This window comes from Eleutherodactylus coqui, chromosome 5, assembly GCF_035609145.1.
Source record: "Eleutherodactylus coqui strain aEleCoq1 chromosome 5, aEleCoq1.hap1, whole genome shotgun sequence".
NCBI classification, from domain to species: domain Eukaryota; kingdom Metazoa; phylum Chordata; class Amphibia; order Anura; family Eleutherodactylidae; genus Eleutherodactylus; species Eleutherodactylus coqui.
In genome coordinates this window covers 57,771,011-57,789,489 of record NC_089841.1, presented here as the reverse complement: position 1 = coordinate 57,789,489, position 18,479 = coordinate 57,771,011, and the positions used below count along the sequence as shown (strand labels likewise).

The 18,479-nt window shown below is 43.8% G+C and overlaps 1 protein-coding gene across 5 annotated transcripts in view; it reads left to right on the top strand.

The window, feature by feature from the left end:
* The window catches only part of CTIF (cap binding complex dependent translation initiation factor), a 214,335-nt gene extending 196,147 nt beyond the window's left edge, over positions 1–18,188 (top strand). For all 5 annotated transcript variants that reach the window (XM_066602577.1, XM_066602578.1, XM_066602576.1 and 2 more), the window contains 2 exons: positions 2,992–3,045; positions 3,561–18,188. In XM_066602577.1, the coding sequence (XP_066458674.1) occupies positions 2,992–3,045; positions 3,561–3,776 (270 nt within the window). In that variant the 3' untranslated portion in view covers positions 3,777–18,188. The remainder of the gene's footprint in view (positions 1–2,991; positions 3,046–3,560) is intronic.
* Positions 18,189–18,479: the final 291 nt, after the last annotated feature.

Genomic DNA, 18,479 nt, shown 5'->3' with positions numbered 1-18,479 from the left:
TGTCTGTGTGGAGCCAGTCCTCCGCACATCTTTCATCCTCCCATCCATCTAAATAAGTCAGGTGCCTGTGCCGTATCTCCTTACTGCCGGCACAATTGTTAGTCACAGTTTGGAACATAGATCTCGGATACCGTGGCCTCGGAGGCGCATTGTGGACTCTTTTAGGATGACCCTTTTGCTTCATTCTTCACTTTCCACTTGACCCAGGGCAGACTTTTCCGTCTTGTTTTCTTTTTGGCACTGGCTTGAGGTGTCATCCCAATCTAGAGAGCACGTACACCAGTGATCTCTACTACTTGCTTATTGCACCAGCCGCTTTAATTACCTGCTACTGAAAATACAGTGAATAGGAGCTATCAGGGGTGTATCGTGAGTCAAATGGGATCCAAAGCGAGTTTTGGACCACCATTTTTTTTTTTGCCTCCATACAATAGTCGTGCCCCTACTGTGCCCACATACATTAATAGTGCCTCTAGTGTTCCCCACTGCAATAGCATTTCCAGTTTTCTCCCCTATAGCAATAGTGCCCCCTGTGTGCGTCTGTACAATAATAGTGCCTCCACTGTATCCCCATGTAGTAATAGCACACCTATTGCAGTAGCAACCCTACTGTGCCCACATAAATTTGAGGTCCATTTACACAGGATGAATGTCGGGCAAACGATGCCCGACACTCGTCCCTGTGCTCCTGCACAGGAGCTAGCACAGCGGGCTGGGTCACGGAGCAGCCAGCAGGGGGGCGGGGCGGTGCAGCAGATTTCTCTCCTCTTGCTCCCTCACCCCTTCCATTGAGATAACAAAGCGGCCGTTCACTACTGAACGGCTGCTGTTTAAACAGAACGATCAGCGATGATCGCTCATCTTTTATGCTGCATAAATGATAAGCTCATCGCTCATCATTCTGTTTAAACAGCAGCCGTTCAATAGTGAGAGAGACAGGAGCGCGGAGACACAGGGACGAGTGTCGGCCATCGTTTGCCTGGCATTCATCCCGTGTAAATGGACCTCAACAGTACCACCATTGTACCCCATAGAGTAATAATGCTTCCTTTTAGTAACCGTGCCCTTTCGTTCCCCCATATAGAGATACAACAAATTTTAGCTTGATTGTGATAACTTTCTGTGTCATGCTTTCAATTTTTAACCCATTAAAAAACGATTGTTCCCTGATAGCATGACACGCCGTAACCTCACGTCACTTTAAGGCTGGGTTCACACGGGACGGATTTGCCGCTGAATTTCTGTGCAACAACTGCGCCCGCAGCTCCTTATCCCGGGATTAGCCAGCCACGTGGACGAGATTTTGCAAAGCCTTGCAGAATCGGCGATGCAGCGCAGAATCGACAGCCGCAGCATGTCAATTCTTTTTTTTTTTTTCTTGTTGTGGCCTCACTTCTCTTTATGGGGAGAGAAAGCCGTACCGCTCCAAAACCCGCAGCGAAATGCCGCGGGTTTTGAAGCTTCCGCTGTCCCGCGAAAGTCTCATGGCTTTTCGGTGCGGCCCGTGTGAATCCAGCCTAAGAGTCAAACTAAAGAAAAATACATCTGTAGTAAGTGTTTCCATATAATAATAGGTCCCCTATTATACCACCATATAGTAAGCGCTTCCATTCAGTAACAGTGGCCCCCTATTTTCTCATGATCTAGTAAGTGTTCCAATATAGTAATGGTACCCACATATAGTTACAGTGCCTCCCATATAGTAAGTGTCCTCATTGCACCTTATGTAATAATTGTGCCCACATTGTACCCCATATAGTAGTAATGCTTTAATTTACAAGTAGTGCTCATATAGAAAGTGCACCCATATGCCCTGTTTCACCAAAAATAAGGATTTTTCAGGCTTTTTAGGGAGGCTTGATATAAGAGCCCTACCCCAAAGATAGACTCTAGCTGCATTACTTAAAAAAAAAAGGGGGAATACGTTACCTAGCAAGCTCGGTAATGCCACGGCTCAGCCAATTCATAGATCCCGCTTCCACAACACGATGGATGTGAGTGATTCTTTGACCGCTGCTCAGCCAATCAAGAAAGCGCTCAATGAACCAATTACAGCCATTGCATTGGTTCATCGAGCGCTGCATTGATTGGTTGAGCAGCGCTCAAGAACGAATCAGCCATCGCTTCCAGGAGGCGGGATTTACAAATCCTGTAACCAGGAAGTGATCTTCTGTGGGCGTCTGAGGGCTGCAAGAAGCGCGTCGGAGAGCAGCAGGAGGGACCTACCTGGACTGAGCCTGCTAGGTAAGTATAATAAGACCCCGCTCCTCTTTTGAGGCAAAAATTAATATGACAGGGTCTTTTTGGAGGGGAAACACAAAAGTAATGGTGACCCCTTTATGCCACTATATTATAATGGTGCCTCTCTATACAGATAATACCCCCTTTGTGCCAGTAGGAAAAAAAAAACCCTCATTTAATCGTTGTTCCGAGCGAGCAGCCAGCAGGTCGTCTTCCTCTGCTTGCGATGCAATGACGTTGTTGTGCTGTCTGAGCCTGACAGCTCCCGGCCAGTGTAAGGGCCAAGAAGGGGAGACCGGGGACCTCTGCACCCCCTTAGTTTGCAACTAGTGGATGCATTTGAAAAGTGACACTCGCCAGGGGATTGGGATGACCCCCTTACCCTCTGGGCTCACAATCCTGCAACCTTACTGCTTCCTTGCGGACTGTAATATTTTCCCTTTTCTCCTGCGATCAGGCCCTGTTCACATCACCCGTTGCTGTTAACGCTTAGTGCTTACATCGGGAAACTGTATCCATAAGGGCTCAGTCCATCCAACGAAGGCCATCACCCCAATATGTCTGTATGCCGCAAAAAGGCGTTGAGGGGAGGTATAGTGTCCTGTAATATTATGGTGTCCAGACTGTTACACATCTCCCACAATGCAGCGGGGTGTGCTCTGTACAGATATGGCAATCGTTAGCCTAATGCAGTGTGTATTTCTGGTTTTATGCCATGTATGTTAAGCAGTTTTTCCTTTCTCCCTGCAGTTGTTACAGTCTTACGACGTGAAGGAGGACGCCGTTCTGTGTTGTTCCATGGAGGTGAGGCATTCTGTAACTTCTGGCACTCACATATCATTCACTTTGGTGATTTCTGGCATCTTCCTAGTACATAATTATACTATAGGGTTCCTCCATAGGCTATAATTACAGGTTACTGGCCGAGGTCGTTGGATGCGCCATCGAGCATCATCCATATAGCTTGGGTCCTAACGGTGCTGTAGGCACTGATAAAGCAGCTGGCGGTCACGGCACCTCATTGGGGGCATTTATTTTTTTTTGTTTGAGTTGTACATTGACTACTGAGTGACACCGAGGGCTTGTAGCTGTAGGATATGTGATAGTCTGTGACAGCCCGGTCCACCTGTGGTTGAGACTCTTTCACTGGCTCGACCTCTCACTAATGCATAGGGCAAATTAGCTATGTCATTCTGTCACCCAAGTCATCTCCCCAGTCAGTCTGTGTCTCGCATTCATGCACCAGCTGAGCCGGAGACACGGGCGTCTGAGACGGTGTCCATTTAACATGCGACTTGTAACCTCTGCTCTGTTGACAGCTGCACAGCACCGGACGTCTGCTGGAGGAACAGCTGCCTGAGATGATGACGGAGCTGCTGGCCGCCGCTCGGGACAAGATGCTATGTCCCACCGAGTCCACGTTGACCAGGTCTCTCTTGCTAGAAGTCATCGAGTTGCATGCCAACAGCTGGAACCCCCTGACCCCAAGCATCACCCAGTACTACAACAAGACTATCCAGAAACTTACAGGTTGACATGTGGTGGGGGGTGAAAGGGGGAAACAGCCAACAGGACACAATCCCAAGGGTAGGGGGGGGAAGTCTCGCCACCCTGACGTAAAACCAGGATGTACCAACTGGACTTTGCCAACCTTTCTACGAAGATAAATGAAGGAACAATAAATCAAACAGCATGCTTAAGAACTCATTCAGCAAACGGCGGGAAGCTGCCGCCTTTTTTCAGTCCAGTACCCTGCTCTAGAACGACCCTTCCGTCGTCTCATTAGCATATTGTATAAGCCGCGACGCACGCACTAAGGCATTGTCACTGCGGGTGCAGTAGAGACACGTATTGTGAGGCCGACTGGCTGCTATTGTTTACACAGCATATTGAGGGCTTTTACGGGCCAGCAGGCAGAAGGTGGGTCTGGGCAGATGTCTCAGGAGAACAAAAAGGGGCACGGTCAGAGCTGACATTGATTATTGACCTCCTCTTTGTCACCGTGCGGAGCTTGGGGGGTCGTGTGTGTTCACCACCACTCTTTGGTTATATATTAGGACACTGCACGGGTTGAGTTTTTATTAATTTGCACTCTGTGGTTTTCTCTCGAGTAATTTAAGTTTTTCTTTTCCATTTAATGGTTGAGATAGGAAAAAAAAAAATCCCATGACTTACAGTCATCATATTTAATGTCATCCTAATGACGGACGTGGTTTTGCATTTGGGATAATGCAAAGATTTGAGGAGTGGTCCATACTAACCAACCCAGTGATCAGTAGTTTAACTTTTTACCAGGGATCGGAAGGGAGCCCCTGATAACAAATGGCAGTGCAATATGTCGTAAATGTTCTGTCTTTCCCGCGCTGACACGGTTAAGTCACGCGGGTGCTGTTGTGATCTGTCCTAAGCATCAATCATCATGATCAGTCCAAGACCTAGTGTGAAGAGCCGAGAGCATGTAAAGGGGGTTCTGTTTCCATGTTTACTTGCTTTTGATGGTCCGCATTTATGTATGCTCGTGGCTCTCTTCTGTGCTTTTACGCCCCGTTTTGATAGCATGGGTTCGCTCCTCCTATGGGTGGTGGCGCAGAGGCCGAGTTAGCACACTTCTGATTAGACTTAGGATGCATGATCCTCATTGAAGAACCCGAAACGCGTGATGCCACTGATATTCCACTTACATTTTTATGACCGTGCTGTGGCTTATTCGTGTTTTGAGTACGTATATTGCGACTGTGGTGCAGAACATATCGTGCAACTCGGTCTTTTCTTATGATTGCAACAGTAACACAACAGTCACCCAGGCATTCGTGACACTCCCCGACGATGCCTATAGGACCCTGTTGCACTTGGACATGGCACGTAATTGTCTCAGACTGCAAATTGTAAAGTCCTCCGACGGGAGACCACCCCTGTAAACAGACATAGATACATTTATTTTTATTTATTTAGAGCTTTTCTTGATTATTAAGACTTGTATTTTTATGTGCTATCACATTTCTGACACTAGGGGCGCTGTTCTATAAAACTTACACCTATAAGTACTACAGTGGTCCAGAATGGTCCTGTCCTATTGTTGTGTATGTCCAGTCCGTTGTATTTAAGTTAATTGGTGGTGTTAACCTCCTAATGACCACGTGGACGTTTTTTTAATTCATATTTATGACATTTCTTCATTAAAGTTGAATACTGTAGAAATCGCTAGGTTTTGTTAGAATATTTGAAATGACCATTCTGCCCTCTCAATGACATCATCAAAGCGGGTGAGTAGATGCATCTACGGTAATGCCGTCACCATCTGTGTGATGTCATATGGGTGGGCAGAGACAATATGACCACTGCATGGAGAGAAAAGGAGATTTTAACATGGAGTGGTATTGTAGAACATTCTGGGCTGGTTCCACGGATGCTGTTGTAAAGCCTTCTGCTCTGTGGGAAGTTACTGTCCTCCCCGAGCTTGCTTTAGGACACCTGTATTATAGATTTGCAGGTCTAATGCCCTCTTGCCATGCTAGTAAGAGACGTTCTATATTACCAATAAGCAAGCTGGAGCGGTAGTATCAGAGCACTGGATTACTTGTTGGTCGGCTGCATAAACAGCATGAAAATGGGCCCTGGTGTCCAGTATTGAGAACGGTGTACAGAATGCACTGAGAACATAGTATAGTTTGAAAGTGGTGCAAACTTAAAGCAGTTCTCTGGGACTTTTACTATTGACGACTCAGCCTCAGGATAAGTCATCAGTAGTTGATTGGTTGGGGGTCCACCGCTTGGGATCCCTGCCGATTAGCGAATCCCCAGGTCCTGTGTCGGTGTGGAAGTAGATAGCGCTGTCAACATTGCCACAGCCCAGTTTCCTACTACAGGTATGACTCCCAATGAATTCAATGGGCGCTGTGCCTGCAGTAATGAACCAGGCTACTGCAACTAGTGCTATCCAAATGGACAGCTGGATCGGGGATGAGCTGAATGGTTTGTATCCCCAGCAGCAATTAAGTCAGGATAGGTCATCAATAGTAACATTTTCAGAGACCCCCTTTAAGCCAATATCAAAACTCTAAGAGGGCACGCCAACTGTTTGATATATGCATGGTCTTCAAGCATGTGACTTAAAGGGGTTGTCTGCTTTCTACTGCTTCTTACTGTTTTTATATATTTAGTTATCAAATAGGGAGCCATTAATTTTTGTAATATACATGTATTTTAAAATTGTGCCAACATCCCTTTCTTATAATAGTACAGCGCCCCCTATCAGCACAGTAGAATGTTATAGTCCGTGGACTGGACTGGACTATCCATAATAATAGACATCAGTCATGGGACCACTGGTGGCCAACTCATACTCATCAGGTAAATAGTAGATTACTATGAAGCAGAAATAACGTCAGTGTCTTCATGTCTATCAGTGTCTGTGGAGCAGCAGCTCTAAAGTTCTTCTCCCGGTCTCCTCTGTGCTGTGTGTTTGTTTTCAGTTAACTTTATTAAAAAACAATAACATGAGAACATCGCCTGTTTTTGGGATTTTCTTTTTAGGCCCCATGTCCACGGGCGTTGCGAAGTTCCACGGCAAATCGCCGCCCGGGAGCAGGGGCCGCACACGAATCTCTGCCGGTCAGCCTAATCTGATAGGCTGACCGCGGATAATCGGGGCAATTCGCAGCATGCTGCAAATTGCCCGCCACAAGCGGAGAATCGCAATGATTCTCTGCTCGTAGACACAGGGCCGGTGCTTTCCATAGCAATGCTATGGAAAGCTTCGACCGGCGTGATTCACACAACTGTCTGCAGATGAGATGCTCATGTTGTTCATAAGGTCAGCTGGAAAAGAAAACCGCCACATAGAGTAGATGGTGGGGGAAAATAGAAGAGCTGCTTCTCCACAGACAGACATAATGCTACAGGTGGGATAATATGCACGTTCTCCTCCTCCGTAATCTACTATCCACCTATTAGATACGTGATCAGTAGGAGTTGAATAGCAGGGGTCACATGACATGCTTGGTGGGTCACACGACTGACATCCATTACTAGGGAGAATCCAGTCCATCCATGGACTATATACCAGGTATAAGAAAGTTACGGGAGTAGAATTTTAAACACACGTGTATTAGAAAAGTCTATAACTTTCTATTCTACGACTAAATAAATAAAAACTCTAAAAAGCAGTAGAGAGTGGACCATCTCTTTAAATATTACAGCGTGTGGTCCTAGTGGGCAATAACGATCCAAACAATATTCCACATTATCAGATACGTTGGAAAATCTAATGGAACGATGAGTCCTTAGGCCTGGGATTCAGAATTCTTGGTCCAAGAAGGCAAATATTTGAGTCTCATCAGTTTCCCCACATGAATGTCTGGTTAATTGGACCTAATCCCAGTACTTGGTGCCTACAGTATAGGTCATGGTTACCCATTGCATGGCTTGAAGACAACCACGTTGTAAGGCACCCTTACGCCCTCGATCCAACCACCTGAAGGTGCCAGCAATGTTAAATGTTAATCTCGTCTCTTGTACGAAGCATTCGTCTTGGTCCTCGTGTAGTTCCTATGTGGTTTTGAAATGGTTTGATGTAGGCTTGTAAATATCAGTAGTTGCCCTTAGACTGGATGAATATTTACTGTACCAGTTATCTTAACACTTAAAGGGCAAGTCAACTAGAGACGTGTTTATGTATGGACTCAGTCTAGGTCTGTTTTTAAAGATTACTTTTTTAATTTCAGCACTGAAGACCATGATGTTTTCACCAAAAACTTTAGTTTAACTTCTAGCCTGGGCGGCTTCTTCATCCTGGCTGGCGCCATTCTTTATTATTTTTATATGAAGTAGATCAAGTCAAAAACTCATCTGGGCCATCACCAAGTGGGTTGTCTACTATTGGTTGTAGTTACTGTACTTATAAGCATATATGTCATGCTCAGTCTGGTCTTGGTCTCAAATTTTCAACATAACTTTGCAAATTTGCATTCAGCTTCGTGTGGTGCAGAGTGTTAAGGCAGCAGTAAGCAGTCCTAAGCTCTCGCTCACAACCTGAAGCTTGTGGGTTCAATCCTCGCATGGTTCAGGTAGCCGGCTCAAGGTTGACTCAGCCTTCCATCCTTCTGAGGTTGGTAAAATGAGTACTCGGCATGATGTGAGGTAATATATTAACTGAAAGCGGAATGAGTTGGCGCTATTTCCCTTTCAACATAACATGTTTTGAGGATGTGTCAGCCTAGGCAACTTCATCCGATAAGACTTGGACATTTCTCCAAACTGAGCTGGTTTCATTGTTCTTTCTATACGAAACAAAATAAATGACAAACCTTGTAGACTCCTACCAAACAGTCCTCAATTCTTACCAATCAGTAGCTATTGGAAGTATGCATGACCATGCACAGCCGAGAATGGTCAGATCGCAAAATGAAAGATCTCCATGTATGACTGGTTACATGTATGACTGGTTCAGTTGGTCTGAGCTCAAGAACATGACCAATTATTGGCCTGGGATCGGAAAAACAGATTTAAGTTAATTAGTCCGAATCATACATTTTGGCCACCATGTCCAGCTCTATTCCTTCAGTCGTTAGTGACTATTTTTGCCTACAGACAAGTCCATTTACTTTTGTGTTGTGTAGCGCAGCCCCAGGCAGGTCTTTTGATTATTTTTACTCTATTGTCCGACCTAGAAGATCCTTCTTTCTAGTTCATCCAATGGGGTAGGTGGCTGTCGGCGTATCGGCGCTGAAGAATAGCAGGTCAGCGTTTTACTTCCTGGAGGTCAGTGGAGGAAATGATGTCACTGTTCGGCCATTTCCTTATTTACTTTCTCTATAGACCCTCGACTTAGTAAATCATTCCTGGTGCTTATTAAATGTTGAATTCCAAAGACGAGAGGGGAAAGGCAGGGTAGTTTCCTGTTCTCTGCTCATCCTGCAGTCAGAGGGAGTACAAGGAAATTTGGCTTGACGTCCCAAGTCTCCCATCAAAGCACATCAGGATGAACGTCTTGCATTCTTGGCTCGTGCATTAATGTTTTAAGTAATAGCGTTGTGTGTCGGTGCATGGAATGTGATTTTTACTTTTAAGGATATGTGTAGGACTCAAATATTTTATCTCTTGTTTTTGCGATTGCTTATGAGGAATGGCTGATGCAGAACACATGTAGCTGAACCATACCTGCTATAGTGCTGATTGTACGGAGAGCCCGCAGTCAGCAGCAAACCTCCAACTTCTGAGCACCATTGGTGGAGAAGATATATTTTTTGGAGAGGGAGACATTATTTTGTAGATACGGATAAAGTTTGCATGCCCTCAGATTAAAGCATAGGGTAAGCACTTGTAATTCGGTCACAACGTGTTCTGGAGGTCTCGTGTCCTGGAGAGCCCTAAGAACATTTCAGTCATAGTTGATATTGTAAGTTAATTTAGTAATAAGACTTAAGGAAAAAAAAAAAAACGTTGCAAAACCCATTCAGCCATTGACCAGACAGTCTAAAATCTATTAGTCTTAAACGGGTTCTGTCACTAAAAAAGAAAAATGCTCTACTTATCTATTCCTCCCCCATCAGTCTACTTACCAGATCTTCACCTCCCTTATCTTCTCCTGTCTCCTGCAGTCCAGGGGGTCACTTCACCTCCAGCTGCCTGATTCTTCTCCTTCCTGTGAGGTTACATACATTTGGTTGGCAGTCTGACAATGTACATTACTCACAGCTCACAGGCCAGCACGGGGACTGCCTATCTTCAGAGATTGCTCATGCGAGCTGTCTCTGAAATAGATTACAATTCCTTCCTAGGCAGTGAAGCTACAGCACAGGGATGTGACCTTCACTGATCCAGCCGGAAGGTATTTGTGATAAGCAGCCCTCATAACAAGCTGGTCCCAGCCTGCAGTGAGCTGACCTGGGGCACTGGAGAAGCTCAACCAGGAGAAGATGTGATAAGGAGACAGACAGGGAAGGAATAGGGAAGTTTAGATAATTTTTTTTTTTTAATGACAAAACCCCTTTAACTATTCTAATTATGTCCCATATGGGCAATAAAAATGTAACTTATAACACAAACCTCTTAAAATAAATTGCAATCTTGACCCATATAGGAAAGACTATAACTAATCTACTGCCCACCTCTGTGCAAAGATATAACTACTATAATTCTGCCCCCTATGGTCAAGACCATCAGGGAATTTATTAACGTATTAATGCCAGAATTATGGTGTAGAAAAGTTGTGAATTTTTACGTAAGCCCCACTCATGTAAAAAATGAGTTATTTCTTCTTTCAGCGCTGGTGTCGCAACTTTTCCAAAAAGTGTGCAGGGTTTCTCAGGAGGGAATGTGGCTAGAAACCGGTGTAAATTATACCAGAAATGTACGCCTTCTGTGTAGGCGCACAGAGATGCCGGAAAAGCCGAACATAGTATATTTCCCCCCTATAAATACGATAATACGGCTCCTTATGGACAAGAATATAAGAACTACAGTACTGTCCCCTTAGAGCAAGAATAGAACTACTATAAGGGCCCACGACCATTCCGGGATACGCCCGCGTATTTACGTCACGGGAGTACTATGGTGGTAAACAAAACGTTATCGCGGAAAAACGCGTTTTTCCGCAGTCTCCATTAATACTATATTATTGGAGACCTCATGCTACGGAAAATAGAACACGCCACTTTTTTTACAGCTCGCATAAATCTGCGGTAAAATTCTGCATGTCGGCATTGGCTGGCAGAAAAGCTATTAAGTTCATCAGAACCTAATAGCTGCAGAATTCCGCCACGGGAACTGCGGTACAAATCCATTCGTGGGCATTTGGCCTAATACTGCCTCCTATGTACAAGAACGATTACTACAATACTGCCCACTGTGGACAAGAATAGAAGTACTGTAATACTACCCCCTATAGACAAGAATTGAACTGCTATAATGCTGCCTCCTATGGGCAAGAATCTAATAGAGAATTGTAACATGTGACTGGAGATTTACTTTTTTTTTGTTGAGGAATTAAACTGAAAGCAGGTGTAACATATTGCAGAATCGCCAGCAGGTAGATTGGCAAATGTTGAGTTGTGCCAGGTCTGAAACTACCAGGGCTTAAAATCAACAAGTTCTTCGTAGTTTTCCAAAAGCATCACACAGAACATCCACCTGGAATATACTTCAGGCTTGATTGGTTGACTCATGGCTATGATTGTAAGATGAATGCTACAGGGACCTGCCATGTGTGATGAATTATGAGTGTAAAGTATAAACCGACCTACTTGACAGACTCATGGCCAGGAAGAGAAGACGTCTACACTGAAGTAGCGTCTTCTACTGAATATGCCTCTTGTAAAGCTTTGCTTTTCTCTTTCAAGGAGTTGTCAAGTATTTGAGGCCATTAATGTGTTACTCAGGGGTGGGGGGGTGGATTTCAAAATCTTCCTCATTTTTTATGTAGCCTTCGTGTTCTTGCATTCGGAAGGTTCATGGCCATCTTAGCATACCATACTTGCATCTGTTGAGCGTTGAGTTCATGAGTCCTTATCCTTCTTTAAGTCATCAAAAGTACTCACGTTTGGAGAATTTCCTAATGTAAGTGGAATAGAATTAGAAGTGGACTGTTCTTTTTAAGGCAACTGGACCCACCACCTTTTGGGGGAAGTAGTTCTTGACCAAGAATGGGCTCCAGGTTTCCCTTATAGAGCATGAGTAATGTATGCTGAGTGCGCTCTCTACATCTCTTCTGCTATAGATGACTTGGTGAAGGCGCAGCCAAAACCAGATGCCTCCAACCTTACCGGCCTACCACTGCTGCTGGTGTTGCTCAGCTGCCAAGGAGAGGTGATGGAGGTGTTCTGCCTAATTCTGGCGTGGCTCACACGTAGTTCTTGCACAATCTACAATCTCTTACTAAAATGATGAAATTCTTGAAGTTGTGGTTGCATCCATTGATGACGTCTTCGATCCAGAGCATTAAATCAAAGCTCAATTCCCTTACGTCACGGTAAATGGAGTTACGCCATCACTTGTCCTGTGCAATGTGTATTTTGTTAATTTTTTTTACATCATTTTAGAGATGATCTGAGAGGTTAAAATGAGCTGGATTTTCATATCGATGGACCCGGAGCAACGTAAAAACTAGACCTGTCCATGTGATGGCCTTACATGTATTTACTGTATGGTGCGTTTGCATTGAGACGGTAACTATGAATTATTCAGCCTGCTCTTATTGACGGCTTTGGAAGAAAACTTGCTGGAAATGATTAAATCCTTTGTGTTTCCTTCAAGAATCACGTCTGTATAGCTACTTACAGCTACTCAGCAAGACGTGTTCATGAAATATGCAATGTATGCAATGAAATGCATCATCTGGGTAATAAACATTTAACCCTCCGCATCGTACGCTGCTTTTCTTCTTTCTACATGCAGTAGCGAACTTAACGATATGATCAGACTGCAAGGGGTCATCTCATTGGGGCATACTCTACTTGAGGACCTCCTTTCCCCACTAAGCTAGAAGAGATGCCCGGGGTTGTCTTTTGTTGTACGTGCCGTATACAACTTGCGATATTAGATTTAAAGGGATCATCTCACCATGATAGACCCTTGTCCATATACCCTATAAGTATATTGTTAGGGTATATGATATGTAATAGAGGAAGGTATCCCACTTGGGATCCTCCTCTTAGTCAGAATAGAGCGGCTCTGATGTGTCCAATTTAATGGACAGCCGTTCGTCTGATTTGACCACCATGTAATTCTGCATTTCCTCTAGAGTGGTCACTGAAGAGGTAATGTATAGCCAGACGTGGCTTTCCCCGAAGATGACCGTTGCCAGGGGTTAAAGATACCAGACACATGGCGATTGATTGATTGCCCAGTCAGCTTCTTTTTAAAAGGTGTTTTTGATGACAATGGGCAGAAGTTTGGCGATGCCCCGGACTTTAATAGAATGGCATTGACTATCACAATTAGTGCTATGTAGTTGTTTTAGGTTGTGGATTGCTTTATGTTTTTGCACCTCTTGGTTAGGAAATGCAGTCCCAACCTCACAGTGATCATGGAACTGCATTGCATTTTGGCATGACCCATATGGGTGGGCACCATGTGGCATTTGTTATCCTCTGCCTACATGCTAACTAGCGTTTGCCTCCCCATTCACAGACCATAACAGGAAAAAAGAATTCTGGTAGTGGCACAACTTCCCACAGAACAAATGTTTAGGTTAGATGTGGATTAGTCCAAAATTCTCGTTTATTGGTAAACGCCCAGCCTATAGAACATGTTTCGGGGTAAAACTAAACCCTTCCTCAGCTTAGTTGGAAAGTACACTTGCACCTTGAATGAAGATGATGGCATTGTGACTGCAGGAGAGGAGTAGGAAAGGGTTGTCTTACCTGAAACACACTCTATGGGCTACACATAAGCCCTCCCGTGAATGGAGCGGTGGTCTATCTGGCCTGGCAGTACTCCCATGGCAATCTCATCATTGTCAATTCAACCCGTGTCACTTGAGCCCCATAGTCCTAAATTCAAGGGTCGCTCCACCCTTTTGCATTCCGTTTTCCCCTCCCCATTCACAGGACACTTTTAAGCCTGCCACCAAGTTACTAGGAAGAACTCCCTTTTGAGCATAAGTACATAAGCTGGTCCCACTTTTGTGATCTGTTTCACATGAGAATTTTGAGAAAAACGGGTCTGTTGGGAGGTATTCCTATGTACCTGCAGCCTGCAATTTCTTAATTCCATAATTGTGTTGTCAAAAAGTCATAGTTTTTGGTGCAAGTAATGTTTCTTGTGCAAAAAATTGTCACTTTTTGATTTTATGCCAGCCTCACCACTTAAACTGCTGCATATTAAGACCGTCATACAAAATGCTGGCCTTAATACAGCTGCATCACATTATCATTGACCAAAAAATATATATATATATATATAACGCGACCAATCACCTTTTCGACAGATATTTTTGGTAGGTTGTTGGCCATCGAAAACCAATTGAGTAAAGTTTTAGAAGGATGGTTATTCAAAATGGTTCAAATCATCCATTTTTATTAGACAAGCCACTAGAGGTAAGGCCCATAAACACTTGGAAAAGACGTTTATATGATATCAAACCATATTTCATTCTTATAAGACCAATGTATTCTAAGTCTGCATTATGGGAATAATGACCACAACACAGCATGTGGATTCATGCTAGGAGGACCGCACTGAAGGGTTTAGGATGGTGCAAGCAGAAGGTCCCAGACTGATGGTTACATAGTAGAATGTGCTGGGTGCTAATCGGCACGGAGTAATTAAGGAACGGGAGATCTTCATAGGTGAAAGTGTCCGATCCACTCGTGGTGATACTGGCTAGGACAGAAAGGTCAATCCTTCAATGTTTGGCTTTAGTTTCACCTGACGAGGTGTCAGATCAGATATTAGAAGGTCAAGTAGCGCCGTATGTCGTTAATAAAACTGTTTCCTGAACTTTTTGATGGATGTATGTAGTTTATGTATATGTCAGTAACGGCGTACAATATAAACCCTAGAAAAAACACTGCCTTTAGTAGTGTTCGTCTTAATGTAATATGTTTTTTTGTTTTTTTTAAGAACTAACAGTAAATTTGAGAACTTTTGTGGTGCATCTGTCTGCTGGTTAGATTATTGTAGCTACACAGTACCCAAAACGAGAGAGCTGGGGCTCAGATTTTAAAGTGGGAGCTTATTTCAAAAACTGGTCCTCTGTTGTCCATGGGCACTGCCCATTGACTAGGGTGGAGCTCTTCATTGAGCGAAAAGAAACCACATGGGGGATGACTTCATACTGTAACCTGACCACTATGATGCCAGTAAGGGCTTGTTCTCACGTTCGTATTTGCGCCGCATATTACGCACGTAATAACATAGTGAATAGAGCCCATTGATTTCAATGGGTTCATTCACACGTGCATATTTTTCACGTGTTCGTTCGTGTGCAAACAAAACTGCAGCATGTTATATCTTGGTGCACGATATGCACTGGAATAGGCCATTGAAGTGAATGGGCCAGCACAAAAACGCACATAGTGCATATTTGCAAAGCAGATCAATGGGCCCTTAAGCAGATTTTTTGCAGGCAGGAATAGTTAAGACGCAGAGAATTGCGAATTTTCAGTTGCATAAATACGCAGCGTATTTACACAACCGAGAACAAGCTTGTGAACAAGACCTAAGCTGCAAGCAAGCTTCTAACAGTTGTCTCACCTTCGTCGCTACTTACCTGCTATAAATTTGTCGTTTTGCACCAGCTTCCGTCTGACGACCCAACACAATATTCCCGCGCGTAGTACTCTGGAAATGTTGTATTAACATAGGAAGTAAACTAGACCTGTGCATGGAGTAATGGAGATGGAAGATGGATGTGTATATATGTAGATGGGGGTGATACGGAGACACTTCCCTCATGTCGAGATGTTCTATACAATAACTTAATGTTTGTAATGAGGTAGAGAAGAATGTAGTATAGTCGTATGTGTCCCAGGGCAGTAGGGACTTTGGATTTGGTTCTGATTGAACGCCCACAAGTTGGAGACCAATGTCCTACCGACTGTTTTTTTGTTTTTTTTTACCAGGTCTACAAGCATGTCTGTCTTCATCTTGCAAACTAAACCTAGTTGTGTCTTATTACCGTCAGGCCACCATCAAGTTCTCAGTCCCAACAGTTTGGGCAACCTCTCTTCCCTATCAACTGTAGCTACTGTAGGAAGAAGCCTTCTCTTCCCTGCAGCTTTTGTAGTCTCTGTTGACGCTTTACATCTAGACATAAGCTTTACTGCTAAGTAAAGGCCCATTTATATGCAAAGACAACCTTTCAAATGTTTGAAAGATTAAAAGTTCTGGCGATCATTTAGCATAAAGTGCTAATGGACACTAATGCCCATTAGCACTTTATTAGCTTCATTCGCATGTAAATGAGCCTCCAGGAGCTGCTTGCAGAACGCAGCAGGTGGTCTGAGCTCTGCAAACAGTTCCTTTGTTCTTGCATGGGCTGTCAGTGGAATACAATGTAATCAGCTGCTCCCATGCAGAACACAGCTTGCAGTCTGTGTCAAATACTCTACAGCTTAACAATGGATTTTAAGCTCAGCTTAATATCATCATTCAGCCGAAGAGTGAACATGTCTCATTTACACACCGATTATCGCTCATATGCCATTATTTGAACGTATTTTGATAATCGTTGCATGTAAATGGGATTAAAGGCTCTGTTCACATCTGCCTTAAGGTTCCTGTTCTTCTGTTCCATTATAGGTACAAAAAAAACTACAGTAGACTGATATGTCCTATCATGGCACCAGATGGATCCTACGCTGTTTCATTTGGGATTTATGGATGGAACTGGACTGGAGCCCTCGAACAAAAGCTCCAACGCAAATGTGAAAAGAACCTTACTTGGTAAAAAATTTGTCCTGCAGATCCTATTTTCCAGTCCTTTCCAGAGCTAGCTCTATCCAGATTTCTGCTGGCTTGTTCTTACTTCTGAGCTCCCATCTTCAATGATCCTTTGCTGTTTCAGTGTCTGCACAGAATATCCTGTCTTTATGTGTGAGTGTAGAGCCTTTAACATGGCCCTATGGTCGGGCAAGATCATCATGCCCATCATCAAGCTTGTGTGTAGGTGCTGCAGATCACCCAATGGACGAGCAAATGCTCATTCGTCGAGTGGTTGCAGCTTTTATGCAAAAACGTTTTTGGCGGCACATCTCCCTGTATGAACAGGGGATATGCTGTTGACAATGATGAAACTGGGGGGGGGGGGGCAGGCAATCAATCATATGACTGCACGATAATCCTTCTCCTGTTGAGTCTAAATCGGCCCGTGCAAAGAACTGACAGACGAGCACCAATCTTGTTGTTCAGCAGGCGCCAATAGCAGACAATTGGATGGTGTAAAAAGGATTCTTGCATATTGATGTTACGTAGGAAAGGAAAGGCCTACCAGAATGAAGTGCAACTAACTAGTTGCTGGGCGTTTCGGGAGCTCGGAAGACATGAGGGGTGCATAGATATCTGGATGTAAACTGAAAATCGGAAATTCTTAGACCAACCTGTCCTTAAACCTAAGATAGAGCTTGGTCGACTGGTAAACATGCATACTTGGCTTGTTGGAGTATATCTCATTCATCATTCAGTTTCTGCAGGACTAAAAAGCATTGTTGGGTCATCCACTTTTATAGGGAATGTGAACACTGAATGACAGGTAAAGAATTCTCGTTGAACGAGCCAACTATGAATCTGCCTGTCTAAATAGGTTGTACGAGCCGGTGATGACGTCAACTCATTCCCTCGTGCAAACGATAATCGTCCGGTGTAAAAGCTTATAGCGCTTCAAAGGGGGATTAGTGACGGATGTTGCCGCTTATGTTAATGGAAACAAAGGATCACAGATCAAAATCCTGATTGGAGATTTCAGGAGGGAAGCGAAGCCCTTGGGCTTTCCCCATACGAATTAGATTGTCCAGGAGCTAATTAATGTCTGTTGTGTATGACCAGCTTATTCCACCATCGGTGTGTGATGATAAATTGGGATTGCGTATTTTGCTCTTTCGAAATCCACAATAGTCAGCAGATCCCGGCTGAGCCCCCTGAAATCACGTAAGCATCATTTCCATGGATTGTGAATGAAACGTTGTATCCTTAAACCACTTTATATGTCCTGATTGTTACAAGTAACCAAACCCATGTAATCCTGAACCGACGCCAGACGGACTCCATACTGCGCCCCTAAACGGATGACGCAAGATGACTAAATACCTCAATGGTATGAAAAAACGTCTCTCTATTTTGGTGTTATTGAACCTTTTATGTTGCTGCTACAATTGAACTATACATATATGCAATAATTGATTTGCTGAATACTTTGTATCTTCTGTTTGAGGCTTATTCTAGACTAATACAACAATGCAATTACTATGGGAAAAGTATTATGAATAGCCAAATAAATATTTAATTATTGTGCAGAAAACCCATTTGTCTCCACTTCTTGTCATCGTGCCAGTGACAATCTGTTTAATACTAATGCTAGAGGCTTATGGAAGGGAGAATGTCATTCATTATTTTCTTCTTGCATTGATTTTGGTTAGGCCATGGATGTGCAGCTCTTAGGCTACGCTCACGCAATTGAAATCCGTGTCCTAAAAAGCCAACATGGATTTCAATGAAAACCGTTACGTAAATCTGTGTTTTTTTAAAGCGGTTTTCTGCTGTAGATTTGCATTTGTAACAGCCACGGATCCGCACACACTGGA